Source organism: Thermobia domestica, chromosome 17, assembly GCF_964235325.1.
Source record: "Thermobia domestica chromosome 17, izTheDome1.hap1.1, whole genome shotgun sequence".
NCBI lineage: Eukaryota > Metazoa > Arthropoda > Insecta > Zygentoma > Lepismatidae > Thermobia > Thermobia domestica.
In genome coordinates, this window is record NC_137470.1 from 137,226,648 (window position 1) to 137,246,049 (window position 19,402).

The following is a 19,402-nucleotide window of genomic DNA, read 5'->3' on the forward strand; positions in this document are numbered from 1 at the left end:
TAGTGAAGAAATGGGTGGCACAGTTTAAACGTGGCGATTTCTCAACAGATGGTACTCCACCTGAAGGAAGACCAAAAACATGCATTAAATTCATAACATTATTCTTGAACATCACAGATTCTCAGCAAAACGAATGACAGAGATTGTGGGCATTACTCGGAAACGCGCCAGTAACATAATTCATAATAACTTGAGCATGCGCAAGTTCTCGGCAAAATGGTTCAAAAAACTCTGTCAGCAGGTCAAAAATGTGAAAGAGTGAGGACATCAAAGAAGTCATCTCCCATTTTGACCGCAATGCCGACCAATTTCGGTCACGACCAGTAACCATGGACGAAACGTTATTAAACCACTATAAACCTGAAACGAAATAATAGTCAATGTACTGGAAGCACTCAGGTTCCCCTCGCATGTTTGCAACATTCTTCTGGAGTAAGGATGGAGTCGAGGGTCAGACATTTAATGCAGAGTATTATTCTGCATTACTCACAAAACTGAAGGACAAATTGAAAATACAATGCGGTGGAAAATTAAAATAAGAATTCTGTTCGTTGAGGACAATGCTCCTGTCCATTGAGCAGTGGAAACACAACTGACCTTGCATGATCTAGAGTTTGAATGTCTAGATCATCCTCCGTATTTTACCAGACTATTACTTATTTCCCCAAACTCAATCAACACTTGAAAAGACTCCGTTTTAATCTGATAAGATGATGATTAGTGTTACGGAACAGTGGTGCGAGGAACAACCCTTAGATTTTTTAAAATGGTCTGTAAAAATTGGAGCACCATGCAAGTAAATGTATTGAACTTCGGGGTAAGTATGTAGAATAACTGTAAAAAAATTTAGCCATTCCACATACATTTCTTTTGGGTTGGGCTACAAAATTTTCAGCAGCTCCTTGTATTTTGTAAAGTGAGCACTAAGAAGATCCGTGTGAAATTTTATTATCTCACCGGCTGCAAATTTAGAAGAAAAAGAAAATTTTGATCTTTGTGGTCTCAATTTTTTCCTGGATTTATTTTGAAAGTGCGCGACATTAGTAATGAATTTTCGAAAAATATTTAAGTATAGTAAATACAATATATATTACTGTAAAAGTTGAAAATGTGAATACCGGAAATGAACTGCGATTACTGGCAATGACCACTCTGGACTAATGAATGTTGGAAATTAATTTTCTATTAAGTTTTCACTGGTGAATACCGCTAATAATAATAATAACAAAAATAAAATCTGGTGGTGATGACTAGCAGATTTCTCTGTTTATTGGAAATGAAGGAAAACAACACATTCTTGAACCTACGCAATGCAATAGTGAGTACTGGAAATCGGTTAGTTGACTATGACTAGTGACTAACGACGAATGACTTCCGCAAACTGTTAGTTGCAGCCTGTGGATTATTTAAAAGAAAGAAAAAAGCTAAGAGCACACCCAATACAGAAATAATGAGTACCTACAGCAAACGCATAAATATATATTTCTGAACAGTGTATTAAAGCTAAGCGCATCTTACGACAGCTTTATAAATTGAAAGACTATTTATCGCAAGAAACAAGACTATATCTTGTTAACACTCTGATTTTGCCTCTGTTCGATTACTGCGATTCAATATATGGTAGCTCTCTCTCCACTCAAAATACTAGAGCAATTCAGAAAATACAGAATTACTCTATACGCTTCTCTCTCAATTACAGGAAGTCTCAGCATATTCTGCCGGTACTTAATGAAAACAATATCCTAACCATGTCCCGAAGACGATATCTCCGATACTGTTGTTTACTATACAAAATAAATTCACATAAAGCACCACCTTACTTGCATCATAAATTAACATGCAGATCAGAAATTCACTGTTACAATACCCGAGGAAGTAATAAGCTGAATATGCCCCGGCATTCTTTAAAAATAACAGAGAAGGCATTTTCAATCTCGGCAGTAAGAATCTGGAACTCCCTACCAAAGTCAATCACTGACAAACCGTATAATTTATTTAAATCATCACTCCAAACATTATTATTTAGAGATCAGAGACAAAGCATTGGCACACATGACAAGTTTACTACAGTTTGAAATTGGTATGAAATTGGACTAGCAGTATGAGTATAGTTTTTTTTATTTACATTTACTGAGTGTTTTATTTATCATTAGTATTATTGAATGTATCATGTTATGATGTTATTTGTATCTTGTATCTTATTTGTGTCTATTTTTTTCTTTCTTTTCTTTGTAATGATGACAAGGGTTAGGTGGCAGAGCAGCCTCCGGCTGAACCTCGCCCGCTGAAATAAAGAGAAATTCAATTCAATTCAATTCTTATATTCATCTTTAATATGAATTTTATACTGTGTACATAAAGTATCGTTCAGAACGACAGTGGTTATAGAAGACGCATCCTGATTAATGGATTTTTTTTGCAAGGATTGTGTGGAATGATAAACCAAGTCACTTGAACTAACATCACTAGACTTCTAGTTGTGGAAGTATCTAAAGTCAATTGTGTATCGAATCAGAGCCAGAACCATGGATCATATGAAGGAGAAGATCAAGAATGGGAGTAGAAAAATAACACCTGAAACAGCACCTGAATAACACCTGGTAATGTACGACACCATATCCACATGTGTTACCAGCGGAAGGGAAACCAATTTGAATACCTGTTGCAGTAGTCTGTTGAATACCTGTTTCACGAGTGTTGTGTCTGGAAATGTACCGTACGTGCATGAGGTACGTAAATTTATTCTCAGTAACATGTACAGTCTGTCCAGTAAATTTTGCGAGCAACAGTATCAGATGTAACTTAACTGTATTATGCATTTCGCATTATAAACGATGTTCACAACCAACGTTCAACTCTTACAAGTCTCATTTCTCTTACCCTGCTCACCCTTGTACCCCACGATGCTAATGAATGCAACCGAGAATTGTAGTATTTTTGTAACGGCATAATATTCACTTGCTTTCCGTTCAATTATTTCGTGAACTAATGCTTCTTTTGTAACACTATGACTAACAACGTTGTTCCTTAAATTACCATTGATGTGACCACAAGTGTAGAGCTAAACTGGTGGTCTGATTTGAAAAATTCCATCATTTTAGATTGAACGCCTATCATTTCCAGGAACTTGCTTTCTACATTTTTTCGTATTTGCATTTATAACAAAGTTCGTCTATGGGAAGGGACTTTTCTTACAACATGTATTAGCTAAAGGGATAAAGAATTGTTTGATACAAGTTTTAAGCAAATACTGAGGAGTATTGTCGGACTCAGACGATATTTTCATCTTCCTTGTTTTGACAGTCGACCTTGTTTCAGATCTGTAGTGGGTACTAAGGATATATATTTAGTGTTTGTTTACAAGTTCTTGTTCAGATCTGTAGACCAAGAATAATTTGAGTATTTGAGTATTGGCAAGTAACTCATTAAGTAGACTTGCAGTACGGCATTTATTTGTTATTTCTTTACCATTATAAATTACTTTTATACTCGTATTTTTGTTGTTTTGGTGGATTTGATTGTTTATTTACTGATTGGCAAGGTTTCCTCTACCTGTCTTACTATTTGACTTGTGCATTATGTTTGCTTGTTCTCTTACTTGTTTAAGAATATATCTATAATTACTCGTATTAAAACATTCTTTTAGTTTAATGTTGTAATTTTAGTTGCTGGTAATTACCACCAGAGATTTTAGATTACCAGTAATCACCGGTGAAAGCTGGTAATATAGATTCAATTTCCAACATTCATCAGTCCAGAGTGATGATTGCTGGTATTTCGTGTTGTTTTCCCGTAATCACAACAGTTGCGACTCTCACAGCAACATGTATACTTTTAATTTGCGTTTCTGACTTGACAAATGGTTGTCCGGGATACAATGCAGCTTTTGCATTTAGATTGAAAATTAAATGTGAAAAATATCGACCTCATAAAACGTGTGAGTTCAACTTATGCTATAAAAGTGTCCACAACTCAAAAGGTTAAATATCCACATAAACTTGTGCTTGCTGATCTAACCGTTCTTTCACACTATTCTGTCTTAGAAGTGTTCTGTTCTATTAAGTTCAACTTTTTAAAGGATTTTTCTTTAGTAAACTTTATGAATGAAGTTACATGAATTAGAATGGAAATAAATTGTAGAAAACTCTTGTCATTGAACAAATTAATTCACTACAATATGCTAATGTAACACATGTTAGATCGTTTTTGCGAGTACTATTAGCTGTCTAGTGAAATTAAGAGAACGCCCTTATTTTATACTAGAAAATATTCTGACAGCAAATAATATAGTAATACTGTTTCTTTATCTGACGAGGTCTTGTAATGGTTCCACTGTGTATCGAGAGAATAAACAAATCATAAGGCGTCTAGAAGAAAGAACTAACGAGCAGCCATTGGTAAAAGTTGCCCACGCTTGCATAAATTTCTAATGACATTCTTTTTACAGTATTTTAAGAAAACTTAATTCAACGAAACTATTTTTAAACATATCGGTTCATGGGGTTAGGAGAAAAGTAAGCTCAGATTTCGGATCTTTGAAGTAGCGCGTGCTTTTTGTGCTAATTTGAAGACGCTCAATCCAATAAAACTGTTTTAAAATATACACGTCCATGGGATAACTAGAAAAGTGTTATCAAATTGAGATACAAATAAATATAAACATCCCAAATTTGAGGTAATTTTTATAGGGTCATGAGAAAATAGCATCAATAATTTTTATGGAGTCATTAGGAAATAGCATCAAAGTTGGATGTAAATAAATATAAATACCCCAAATTTGAGGTAATTTTCATGGGGTCATGAGAAAATGGCCTCAAAGTTGGGATATAAATAAATATTAATATCTCAAATTTGAGGTAATTTTTACGGGACCATGAAGAAATGGCCTCAAAATTGGGATATAAGCAAATATAAATATCCCAAATTTGAGGTAATTTTTATACGGTCATGAGAAAATGGCCTCAAAATTGGGATATAAAATATATAAATTTTCCAAGCTTGAGGTAATTTTTCTCTTGACATTATAGGCGGATATGTTTGAAAAATACTTCCATTGAATTCAGCATTCTAAAATTAGTATAAAAGCACAACTAAAATTTTATTCAAGCTTGTATACTTTTTATTATTGACATGGTTACTAATTCTTTATTAAGTTCAATAATGAACTCATGATAATGCTCGCTGTATCAAGGTAACTCTAGCTCTGGGTGCGTATCTACGGTTAAACTGATATAGATGTTTTCCGTATCTGAATAAACAAATCTTGAGATATTGAATTGAAAAAAAAATTGATTACTTTCTTGCACCAATAATGTATGCACTTTTCATGAAAAACGTAAACTACAAGCTTAAAACTGCTAAACGAATATCCATGACAACCAAGTTTGTCATATTATATATATATATATATATATATATATATATATATATATATATATATATATATATATATATATATATATATATATATATATATATATATATATATATAATTTTATTCACAAAGTTATATTTAAAAGGCCTACAATTTTTGAAGCTCGTGCAATATTTTTTAGAATGAAATAAATATAATGATTAATTATTTGAGAATAAAATACAGTATAAGTTTTCTGAATTGATCCAGTATGCAAGTTTCTCACAGTTCAGCGCCAAAACAAAACGGAAAGCTCACGTTAGTATGCTCTAAATTTCAACCGGAGAAAGCAGATCTATTTAAATGATGAAGACTGCATTTTTAAAATTAAAAAAAACAGCAGATTTTATTTAGTTGCTACTCCAAGAAAACCAATTAAATATTAGAAATATTTTACCCTTATTACGTAACAAATGTTTTCAAATACATATTTTTAATATAAGAACAAAGTAACAGAAAACACAAATTTTCTTACCTACCTGCAAATGACAACTGAACACTGATTTGATGACTTGCTGTTATAAATAGTATACATATTAAATTACTGAACGTAATCAAAATAAGGTGATCTTTAACTTACTGTAGGAGGGGAGAGATTGATAGTTGATCCTCGTCTCTCCTGAGGCCCGATACTTGAGTGACGCCTGATTGGGAGACCACCGCCTGGGGTTCCTCCAGGGGATGACGCACAAGATGGTGCTATCCGAATCTTGGGCGGCATCATTAAAGCGTTGTCCGAGAGCCGTCGGTTGGGGAAGGCGTTGTGAACTCGTAGGAAGTTGCTATCAGGTGACGAGGGTCCTCCAGCAAACCACCAGCCCCCTAACATACCAGAATCTGGGAAGAAACGAAAGGCTACAAACAGATGCGTAGTGGATGTTTTGCCTTGGATGGAGGTATTGCTTCAGTGTACCCCAAATCAATCTCTTGTATTGAAGCTTTTAAATATTTAACCTTTTTTTCGTTTAAAGTAGGTACATTGAAGAATTATGTATCTTTAGTCATGTTAACTGTCATTTACCTAATAGAAAGCTATCAAGAAGATTCAAGTGAGCAAAATTCCTATAATTATGGGAATTGGCAGGTGTATGGATGTGGTTTCTAACGCACTTGCATATTGGTCTTTCTGACGTACTTTTGCTCACTCTGCGGAGTTGGCCGTCCGCAATATGAAGACTATATCGTCCTTAAGAATACTTGACGATTCTAGTGGAATGTTCAGGACACTCAGTTCTAACAAAAAGTTTAGGAGAGTCATACAAATTTAGTCATGTTTTGGAATGCACTTGATTTGTGCCACTGAACTTCGTCAACAATATTCTCTGATCTCTTAGTTTTTATCTCTTAACTAACTAACTAACTGACTAACAAACTCTATGGCCTATGGAATCCGGAGGTCCAATGCCGCGTTTACATTAGTTCTTCATTGACTTCTATCCTTAGACAACTGGATCCAGTTTCTATTTTGTATTCCTATTTCTGCGAGATCATCTTAATATTGTCCTCCAATCTGCGCCTATGTCTTCCTAATGGTCGTTTTTTGATTGGAATTCCAGTTAAAACTTTGAAAGCGTTCCTGTTTTCTTCCATTCTTTCTACATCACCTGTCCACCTGAGCCTCCTAGATTTGAAAACTAACAATGTTTGATAAACGGTATAAATTATGCAGTTCCTCGTTACGAAGATTCCTTCATTCCCCATTCCATTCCTCGTGGGTTCGATTATTTGCCTCAGGATCTTTTTCTCAAATATTTTTAGTCTACGTTGTTCCCTCAGGGTAAGCGACCATGTTTTGCAACCATACAGAACAACAGGCAAATTATTGTTTTATATAATACTATTTTTATTGCATTATGCTTTATTTCTTATTATTTAATTTATGACTAGCTCTCATAATCTCATTTCTTTGACACTGACAAAAAATGAATCGGAAGGCAGAAGACTGAAAATTATGTATACAGTGGTGCTCACCCCCCTTATGTCCATGACGCACCCTACCAATTGTCTATCCGTAGGTGTTCTTCCATGGAAAAAATCTTTTCGATTAATTTTTACACCCCCTCAAACATATTTATATAGATTTTAACCCCCCCAAATATTTCAATGACGCAGTTTGCGTCATAGCCCCCCTCTGTGGGCACCCCTGATCTATATTGGATTATGTTTAAAATTTTAATACGGTATTTGTGAATGAGAAAACATGGAAAAGGATGACATGTAAAGTTCGTACACACCAAAGTGCGTAACAAGTGGCATTTCTGATCAGTTTTAACCCGAGAAAGCCCAAGGGGTGCCTCGGAGGCACGCTAGTCCACTTTTAATGCCATTATTCTTCATAGATATTTCGTCCCTTATCCTACGCTCTAGAATTCTCCTATCTCTTTGAAGTACACCCTCTGATTGCGTTTCCTAAGCATTTTTTTTTATTTTACTTTAGAAAAATAGGGTTATTTTTTATACTAACGTAAAAGCCCAAAGGGTGCCACATAGGCTCTTATTCAAATATGTACTTTTCTAATTATTTGATAATGTTTATTTTTTTTTATCACCATTGACAAATGATTATATAGCAAAGTAGTGACTAGCCTTTTCTATTGATGACGGAAAATAAAAATGGTCGCGGTTGGTTCAGGTAGCTTGTATATGCAGCAGGGAGTTTCAGAGGCAACCCTTGGGGCTTTTAAGGGTAAAATTAGTATGGGCAGTCTTGGGTTGAAAGAAGTAAGGTAATATTTACACTTACCGTTTAATATGCGGCAAAGATAATACTCGTGGGATTCTAGATTTAGTAGCTGATTTTGGAGATCAGATAATATTATTGACGAAGATGAATGGAACAAATTGACACAATGGCACTACAGTAAGAATGGTATCATTCTCTAAACCATGACTATATTTGTTTGACTTTCCTAAACATTTTGTTATAATTGAGTGTTCTGGACATTCCATTAGAATCACCAAGTATACTTACGGACGATATACTCCTCACATTGTGGACGGCCAACTCCGTAGAGTGAGTAAAAGTAATTAGACGGGAGTAACCAATATATAAGTGCGTAAGAAACATCTCATCCATAGTCGACATAATTCGTGATTCTGATACAAACATGAGATTGTAACTGGAGTACACTGAAGATTAATTCTAAAGGCTAAAAAATAAAGTAGAAAACACTGTGAAGGATCAATAATACCGAAGTTAAGGGCACGTTATAAAAGTATTTTAATTTCTTAAAGGAAACTTTGTTGTTTTTATAGCATTAAATACCTGATTGATTAATAATTATTCAGAGTTTGTCAAAGACTCACGAAATGTAAATACATTTTTTCTTTAGGCAATGTTTTTCAATATAGAAGTACTATTGCAACAGAAATATTCAAAATTCAAATTGTAGAAAATCTTCTTAGAGTTCAAAATAAATGTAAAGTTATAATAATAATAATAATAATAATAATAATAATAATAATAATAATAATAATAATAATAATAGCACGTTAAATTCCAAATCGCTACAAGATTCTTAGCTATATATATATATATATATATATATATATATATATATATATATATATATATATATATATATATATATATATATATATATATATATATATGTTTGTGACTCCGTACCCCCTGAAACACCCGACCAATCTCGATTAAATTTTCAACATGGATGAGACTCGGGCCTGGGATGGTTTTTATGATTTCAATTTGACGGTGCAGCTTAGGGGAGGGGGAGATATTTAAAAACGATAGAAAATTACCAATATTAGTGTCGAATTCATAGTTTTCTGGGTTGGTGAGAAGAACAGTGACACTTCCCGTGCCGTTTAAATTCAAATTCAACCTCGTAATTTGGGAGAGATTGAACATGTATAAAAATAATCGAAAGTGACTGATATTAGTATCAAATCTATAGTTTCCGGGATCGCTGAGACGAACAGTGACACTTCTGATGCCGTTTAAACAGCGCCGTAACTTAGATTTTTCTGGGGGGCAAATAGTAATGCGCTTATTTGGATCCCCTAGAGAAAGTTGTTTTTCTAATTCTTGGGCCAAATCTTTCTCTTACTCTTTATGGGCTCCCCGGAGTCTGTGGACCCTCCCGCAAGGCATGGTCTGCGAGGCTGTTACGCCCCTGAGCCCGTTCCATACGTGACAAATTATCCTAATTAAGGGAACAATATTGACGAATCTCAAAACCATACAAATACATATTATTTCTAGGGCCCCTACTAGTAGACACTTTTTTTTTTACTGAAGTGGGCCCACGACTCATTTTTGTTTTATGTGCTATCTTTATCTTTTGTGTGCTGTTTTGTTTATGTAATACAGTAAACCTTTTTGATGCTTCATTTATAATTTTATGTTCGCCTCGTATATGAAGTAAGAAAATTTTGTCTTAAAATAGGTCCCCTCGAACGACGGGGATCTACCTTGGGGGTCAGTTGCCCCCTGCCCCCTACAAGTTACCGCCCTGCGTTTAAATCTAAATTCACCCCTTTATGTCCAAAATGAAACGTATTCTCCCCGTGCGAAGAACAGGTATTCTGTTAGTTTATAATAATGGTGAGAGATTTTCGTGTTTACAAAGTTAACAAGCCTCGAAGGAATAGACCATAAACATGGTTGTTAAATGGTTTCTTAATATATGATTTCCAAATAAATTGTGGACATGTTATCACATTTCTGATGGTCTTCAGTGGCATACATACATCCTAAAACAATGTTATTTCCCTTCTTGCGATTCTTCTCAATGCCGCTCATTGTAATTTTAAAGTTGCGTATACTTAGACGAAAATAAAAACTGGGCAAAGCAAGCACTTACTATTACTAAACTGTGTTTTACGGTTACGAGAATATATAATTGTGTCCACTTATTATTAGTATAGACCCGAAACTGTAATACAGATTAGTAATAATATGTTTGCTTTATTAGGTTTTATTTTCATTTAAATTTAATTCCGGTTATTATTTACGAGTATTCAAACAGCACACAGTGGGAAAACGAGAATCTGTTGCACCGTTATAAATTATGTCCTATTGACTTAGTTGTGTACACAGAACACGAGCCTTTGTTTTGATTCCGAGTTCGCTGTTGATCTATATAAAATGTAGAATTAATTAGTAGCAAAGCTAAAGCGTCTGACTGTGAGTCGAAGCCCTGAGATGTTGAAAGTGTTTAAAGAAAGCTAGTTACATATTGCAAGAATCCGAACATCCACAAGTACTACAGGGTGTTTGGAAACAACACCGACAACGTTTGGGAGGTGATTCCTGACACCAAGATAAGACAAAAGGTATAGACCAACCTGGGTGCACAAATGCTTCCTTCCGGAGTTATAGGCGAAGAAAACATGAAAAAATGAAATTTAAAGGTCTATAGCTCGAATACTATTGGACCTACTGTGGACGGGTCAAGACTTCACTAAGGAACTAGTAGGTGCCCTATCCAAATAAACAAGTTTCATAATCCTGCGGTAGTACTGCAACAAATTTTCCTAGAGGTAGTTGGTGAGTACTTCAAATTATATGTCCGTAGCCAAACTCCCCCTATAAAAATTGTTGCATGAATACCTTAGGATTTTGAAACATGTATTTTTGGATTGCGCACATATTAGTTCCTAACTGATGTCTTGACCCTACCACAGTAGGTCCCATAGTACTGGAGCTATGGACCTTTAAGTTTCACTTTTTTATGTTTTCGGTAGCCTATAACTTCGAAAGAAAGCATTTGTGCACCCAGGTTGATCTATACTTTTTGTCTTACCTTGGTCTCAGGAATCACGTCCCGAACGTTGTCGGTGTTGGTTTGAAACACCCTGTATAAACCACATGTTTTTACTACAAACACGTGGTTTTACGATTTGTAAATAAATAGTGGCAGACAACAGAAGGAGACTACGCTTTCAGGAAGAAACGAGGAGGAAACGAAAAGTCACGAAGAAATCCGACAACCCCTCCACAGGTTGTCCCTCCAAAAGGATGGCTATAAAAGAGGACATTGAGACCAAAAAGTTATCAGTGTTTTGTACTGGCCATAACCTACAATATCTACTCTCGAGGCCGCTTTGAGCTAAGGAGTTTTAACCTCCCCTAAGCAGCTTTGTGTAAGGGGACTCTATTTTATCACCTTCTAACAGCTTTGTGTTAGGATACACCGATACCGTCTGAGGCTGATTTGGGCTAGAACACCTTTATATGAACCCGAGCCAACATTATTTGCCGAGGGACCCTTTTTATCCAACATTGAAAACATTTATTTAGAGTGATTAGAGACTTATAGAAAAATTTTATTGAGACTTCGTACGATAATTATATACGACATTTTTATAATTAAGAAGGCGAAGAGCTAAATCCCCGTATACGTTAGTGACTCTACCTGTAGGATATTACAATGTTCTTCTTAGTTCGTCATCGATTTATTTAAAAATGTCAATCTTTTGTGGTCCTTTTGGGCTTTGTGATTCAAGTGAGTGAGATAAGAATTTCCCCAGGAAGAAGACACCAGTTGACAGTAAGGTTATTATTTTTTTACGCTACTTCTTAGCCAGAAGTCTAAGCACTTGAGCGGACTGAAGTGCAAGAGCTCGATAAAAAGTAATGGCAACATTGTTATAATTCGTACCTGGCTTTACACACAGAAGAACACCCTTACAATCGCTCAATATAATCGCCTCCCATCTCTGCCACCAGTGATGATTTCAGAACATTCTCCCCGGGGAGAATATTAATACATATGGGGGAAAAGAAAACTACAAACCATCAATGTCCTACAGCAGTTTACACTATAATTCTTACTTGAAGTAGGGGCATAAATATTTATTGACTAGGGAAAGGCCGACAAAAATTGTGAAAAACTATTAAAATATTTTACAGTTAAATTTTATTAATAGAGAGCAAATTTTTAAATTTTAGAAAGTTGGGTTGTCGATATTTCTACATTTTTGAACTGATCATTCAAAGGCACACACACATAAATATACTGGTAACCTACATTGAGCATAAACGCGGATATGACGCAAGGAAATTTTGATAATATATAAAGAATTTATACTTTATTCTGATCACTCGTACATCTTATAATTGTGTCTCATACAGGTAGACAAATCTACACAATAGTTACAAACTTGCATATATTATAAATATCATATTAACCCTAGGAATACCAAGGTATTTTTGGGTTACATGAAACACCAACGGGGGCCCATAACTTAAAGGTCATTATTTCTCACGGAAATTAATTTATATTGTCTCATATGAACTTGGGATATCTAAGACACCATATATTTTTATTCTCTATAATTACTAGGTTTCTAAGTAGAGTGTTGCCAATTTTTGTGTGTAATTGTTTAAGTTACCATTTTTTATTTACGTCAGTTACTATGACCTATTTATTTTATTTTTTCTACAGGAAAACTGCCATAGAGATCAATATCAACTTAATACAGGGTAGTATGTATGCAAAGGTGGCTTCTGATCGCATTTTGATGGTGGTAGGGTATAGTGGGGTGGAATGGGGAAGAGTGGGGTATATTTCAGTATTCCAATAATTTCACGGTTAACCCTTTATACTTTCCATCCCGGTAATCCTTGCAATGGCGAAATTCTTTTAAATTTTGTTTCCGCGGAAAGGTAGACAGTGTGAATGACCTTCACTGGGCACTACAGAGGATATCACCAAAGGAGCAGTGTTACCAACCCCATATAATGTTGCAATTTTTCTATTAGCAGAAAGCCAGGTTTTGCATCTGTGGAACTCACATGTAAAATGTAAGCAAAGAAGCTATCATTTGTCTGTCAGTGTTGCACACTAACAACGCTACAGCATGACGAATATTACAAGCTATTCGCTGCAACAAACGTACCATTACTTTCATTTGCTCCATTGACATTATCAAATAAAGTGTTTAAATTACTGTCTTCCGCATCGAAATCTCAAAGTTTTATTTCCACTTCGTTATCTTCGAACTCAGCATCTGTTGTTCTTAAAATTCTTTCTCGATTGAACTTTCACAAAGAGAACGAAAGTAGGCTAATATTAACTGAAAAATCTAAAGCATTGAAAACATTTAACTACATTGAAAGACAAGAGTCGAGCTAGACTTATTTAACTGATAAAACGTACGGACAAATTCTATAAATGAAAATGATTTATTGTATATGTTTCTAAAAAATAAGCTTTGTTGAGCTTAACTTAAAAATATTTTTCTACTAAGCCTAAGTAGACAACAGGTTCTCACTAAATAATTATAAGGAAAGACCTGAAGCACCCGGGGGAATTTTGTAGCGGGGAATTCACCCCCGGGCCACCCCTGAAATCATCACTGTCAGTCACCTTCTGTCACACGTGTGGGGAATGAATCGTACACCGTCAACACGTCTCTGTCGATGTTTCGCAGGGGTCACCATATCGTCCCTTTGTTTGCAAAGTGTCGTATCTAAGAAAAGTCGATTTTTGAGTTAAGACCAGTCTCGAATTCCCCTTTAGGAGCTCTATAATTCTCTTTAATAGCCGTGTCTAAATTCCTAAATATAACTGTGGAATAAGCAGTTTGATGTTTGTCGTATCTCAATTGTAGAAAAATAAATTTATCTCGAACTGCTGTAACTCAAAATACGACAGTTTGCAAGAACAATTAAGGTAAGTTTCCCTTGTTCACACAGAGTCGTATCTCAAACGACTTTCAATTTGTGTGTGAGTGTTTTCACCTTAATGCCAAATTTGTTTTAATATATATATATTTTTAAAACAAGTAAGAAATATTATGTGCCTTCACAACTGGTCCCTGTGATCAAGCTGGCTCGTAGAAAGTAGTCTTTCGAGGTAGTGGAATTACAGCATAGTGACTTCCTCAACTTCAAGCAGCTCTCCAAAGAACTCTACAAATTCGAGATTCAGGTAGGAGAATGCAAAAGACGTGAACTGGAAGAACATCATGGAAATAAGAGTTTTGAAGAGGTCACCGACAACCAGCAACGCAACTAGGCTAGTTGTCGCCAGGGTCAAGAACTCGGCTTAGCGCCCCCCCCCCCCTGACTAACCAAACCAAAACGCTCCTCTACTACACCTGATATTGGCATTACCGTAATTCTTCTAATCCACTTTTTTCTTGAAGTGCTAAAGCTTGATTTCAAAATTGCAGTATATAATTTAATTTTTAGTACAAGATAAAATACCAAACTAATTAGTATTTAATTGGTAAATAATTTGAGAGTAGCATGTTTGACATATTCTTATAATCTTATCATAATAACTGCAAATCATGATGTTTTTGGAATTATATCGGAATGTGTATATGTGTAGAGTCAATCAACAGTCCGTTGCTTTAGAATAGAATATTTAATTGTGAGAAACAGTCAAGCTGTTGTCTCGAGTATTATACTCGGACATTTTGAAAATCTCTTAAATTGGTATAAGTTAAATTAAAACACAAGAAACTAGAACTAAAATTTAACTCTGTGGGCTCTTTTGGCTGCAAAGGTTTTTATGATGTCATTAAGAGATAGCTTTGAAGCTATTTTATGCTCTACGGATATGACCCTAAGGTTGAGCAGTCGTTGTTGTCCTGTTAAGTTACTGGGGTAGTTTTTTTAAATGATCTTTAGTTTGCTAAAACTCTTTCCTTGGCTTATAGTGAAAACAAATATTTGTTAAGTTTTGCGCTCTCCCAATTCAATTCGGTGCCAGTAGCAGAAGCCCTGTTTGCCCCCCTCCTAGTTACGTTACTGCCGAAAATTATTTTCTACAAAACCACCTACAATTAGACTACAAGGAACTCCAACTTAAGTGACTCAAAAAGAACGTAAAAGATTTTGAAGTCGGGTAGCTTAACCTGCGAAAGCTGAAAGTGTCCCAAGACAAATACGCAGACTTAATATCTCTGTACGGTGGACCTACCCCTGTCATACAAATGTCTGAGCACCAGCAATTTTACTTGCACTTCGACCATTACGGCGGTTCCAAACAAAAACGAGTTTCTTTCTTTTTGTAGTTTTGTTAACTTCAGGACTGATGTTTTGCCAATTACTTTATGCACATGATTCAGTAATTTTCAGTATTGCATTGGGATGCTATTAACTGTACTTATTTAAGTTATACCTATATTCATGTTTAATTAAAATAATATTATTATACTCTCGGCTGGTTACGATGACTTATTTTTAATTTTATTATTTAGACACTGTCTTGAATTTTATTTTTCTTTCATACAGCTTCATATTTACGTAATAGTGATAATTTATAGTATTAATTTCATATCACATTGTTTGCTTTTTTGGTGAAAAGTCGTAAGCCTTATTAGTTTGTTCTTTTACTATTAATTTCATAAACATGTTGAATTAATTAATGAAAAAATAAGAATTTTGGTTCTATCGCAACTGTTCATTATTTTGTTCATTATGAAATATTTGTTGTTATTGAAAATATTTGTTCATTATTTTTTATAACTTACTTTATCAAAGATGAATACAGAAACTTAGATGTACACAAATGGACAAATTTACAGTTTTCCAACTTCAATTTGGCATTTATTCTTACATCCCAAGAACTATGCACAGTGACGTAACTCATTCTTAAAACAAACATTTTTTTTGCAAAGTGACGTATCTCAAATATCATATTTTTTATGGCTTAATATTACAATATTATATAATTTGAACACGTGGTATTAACGAATGTACTTTTGGCTACATTGTGTCAAAAATTGGTAAATATTTGTTGGTAAACACGAGCGTAACAAGCAGGGGCGGATCAAGAACCGACTTCTGGGGGGGGGGGGCGGTGGGTTGTCAAGTTGTCATACTGCTACTTTTAAGGGCTCCAAACTTTTTGATGGGTTTTATTTATATACATAAAATAAGAAAGTTTACTCTTCTGGAAGGGGGCGATCGCCCCGATCGCCCCCTGGATCCGCCTCTGGTAACAAGAGAGTAAAATAGGTGCAAAATTTCAAATCGCTCTCCTGAAAAATGAGAAAAACTGAGATACGACACTTTGCAAAAAAAGGGACGATATGGTTGGTACGGATGGGCTTTTGTTGTGCAGTAGTGCTATTCAGTGTCTTTCTTTTGGTGAAGACATCATCACCAAGTCCCTGAAAACATTGTTGTGCACAACCCCCACGTGCCACTTCAATCTTATTTCACGCAGGTTGTTCGTCTTTCCGAAGCATATAGTTTGGAGCTTCCTGTTTACTCCTCTACTTCAACTCTTTCGCACCGAAAATTAGACTTTAGCCGGTCTGAGAATTTTTGCATTTAGCTGCGGAAATTGACTTTAGTAGGGGCCGCGGTGGCTCAGTGGTAGAGCGTTCACCTCTGGTGCTTGGGTCCCGGGTTCGATCCCAGCCCCCGCCAAGTGAACTTTGTGGTGGACAAACACCGTGTGCGTGGGTTTTCTCGGGGTACTCCCGTTTCCTCCCACTTTCTTCATTTCACCATTTCATTCATTACTCATCATCACCGTCTCCTTTAGCCTAACCGGCATAACCGTGGGACGTAAAACTCAAAGATTTCATTTCATTTTCATTTCATTGACTTTAGTACACAACGTCTATTTTTGTTGTTTATACTTCGCTGCGATAGTCAATTTCAGTTGCTCATTGTATACAGAACATGTGGTAGTGCTAATGCGTTGCATTGTGCTGCCAACTAGCGGCGATTTCTTGGAATTCTACAGTTAAGCACGAATGAATATGAAAGCTCATTCAGTAGTAGTGTGTTTACGGGTTTGAAGCTAGCTGAGTATAAGAGGAAATAATTCCGGACAACAGTAAGACTACCAGCGACAGTCAGATAGCTGCATAGCCATGTATAGATTTTATATATTTCAAATATAAAGTTTTAGCACTAATGTTACACAATATAGTATAATTTTGCACTTTATCAATTTCAAACATTCACAATACTTGCTATCTATCATGTGTCATATAGGAGGGTGATTCAGAAAGTACTGTTTCCAATCCCACTACTTGGCCAATAGTACTGCAAACATTCTGAACTGTTTATCATTAATGCACTGATGTTTAAGCTATAGAATGCAACTTATTTTACCTTTCTGTTCCAGAGTAATGGAGCAATCCACGGCATCAAGTCCGGTTGAAACAACGGGCTGTCATTGAATTTCTGACTGCGGAAGGTTGTGTACCCAGGAATATTCATCGCCGGCGACGAGTCGTGGATACACCATTACGACCCAGAAACGAAGCGTCAGTTGATAGAACACCGCCACACGTCCTTTTCTCCGCCACGAAATTCAGAGTTGTCCCATCTGCTGGCAAAGTGTTGTTAACATTCTGCGTCATCCTGCCTATAGTCCGGATCTTGCGTCCTGCGACTTTTGGCTCTTCCCCAAACTTCAGGATTACCTTAAGGGCCAAAGCTACAGTTCGGCAATGGTGTCGCAAGCAGCCACCACAATTCTACGCCGACAGCATAAAAAACCTTGTTTCGCGTTTGTGCAAGTATGTTGCCCGTAATGGGAACTATGTTGAAAAATGATGCCACCATTTGTAGCTGACATTGCAAGTTTTCCACTTATACCTTTATCGTTGCTATCTGTCAAACACAGATAAAAGTATCACCTTGGAGGCATTACTTTCTGAATCACCCTCGTACATATATCATGTGTTATATATCATTTATTGGAAAATACAGTGATTGAATTTGATATTATCAGCCATTTATGCAATTTATGTATTTCTAATGGATATGTTGGTGTCTTTAAACCATATTTCACAGAAAAATGACCAAATTGTCCCCTTTTCCAGGAACCACCCTAAAATTTAATTCCGCAGCGAAAGGATTAAGGTACTTCTGGTTTTGACTGAATAACCCGCAGTCGTTACTATTCGTCACACTTCATCATATCCATTTCCTTAGCTACGGAACTCTTGCGGTGCTGAGATACATCGCTTTGACTTAAGAACAGTGTTGTTATTTATCGAGCCCACGTGTAAACTACACGAGATGGACATATTATAGAACTAAAGATTGAAAACGAAGTGCACTCTGAGATTGCCATTTTAATATACTTGAGTCTATTCAAAAAGCAATAGAAAGTTTCCCTACACCTTACTGTAGAGAAAATCGTTCATTTACTTTTAACAAATCTTTATTATAAATTGACTCTGCATTAGAACATAGCAAATAAATCGTCTCATCATTTCCTTTTTCATGCGTAAAATGAATGTTTAAAAAATTTATCGCATGAATTTTCGTTCTAAATTACAATTAGGGATTTTATAAATCTAGGTAGACTATCCAACTTGGATGGTTCATAACTAAGAGATCAAAGCTGAAAGTCAGTCAGGACTTTTATATATAGAGATATATAAAAAGCTAAAACATGTGTTTAATTGTTTTAAATGTAGTTTTCTTCTTGTTCTCCTCAACCATAGGTTGGTAGGCAACATGGAGATTTTAAAACTTTTCTCTCCCTTGGGAAAGTTGTTTCATACTTTGATAAAGTCTCTTCTTCGTAACTACATCTAGATATTCTATCCTTGGTCTTCCTCTTCCTGCTTTTCCTTCTGCCTTTCTCTCTATCAACACGGTGATCCTATCGGAGTGCCGAATAAGATGGCCAAGCATGCTGTTTCTTCTTTTTCCTATTATCTTCATAATCTGTCCATGGTATGCGCAGCATTCTGCGCCAACACCACATTTCAAATGCTTCCAGCTGGAATATTTAAGCTTTCCTCAATATCCATGTCTCTGGTCCGTAAAGCACCACCCTCTACACCAGAGTCTTAATAAATCGTTTTCGAACGTCCAACGACATATTTCTTGATGTTAGCAGTCGTCTTTTCCTATTGAAGGCTTGTTTAGCCTGCACTATTCTGAACTTATGTCTTTTTCAGTCCTTCTGTTCGAGGATATTAGACTTCTTGAATAGGGGAACGTCTTAACGTCTTCGATTTTCTCTCGCTCTAGTGATACATTTGCCCCTTTCTGTCCTCCTCTTATGCACTTTATCACTTTGGTTTTCT

At 35.6% G+C, this 19,402-nt stretch overlaps 1 protein-coding gene across 7 annotated transcripts in view; it reads right to left on the reverse strand.

Annotated features, from left to right (window-relative positions):
- bma (SCY1-like protein bma) overlaps positions 1–19,402 on the reverse strand; it is a 751,115-nt gene that overhangs the window by 51,128 nt on the left and 680,585 nt on the right. For 5 of the 7 annotated variants that reach the window (XR_014128907.1, XM_081744331.1, XM_081744330.1 and 2 more), the window contains exon 14: positions 5,994–6,268. Coding sequence is in view for 6 of the 7 variants with exons in the window: in XM_081744331.1 (XP_081600457.1) it covers positions 5,994–6,268 (275 nt within the window). In the remaining variant the exon portion in view is untranslated. The remainder of the gene's footprint in view (positions 1–5,993; positions 6,269–19,402) is intronic. The other 2 variants (XM_081744332.1, XM_081744329.1) reach the window with 1 other exon arrangement.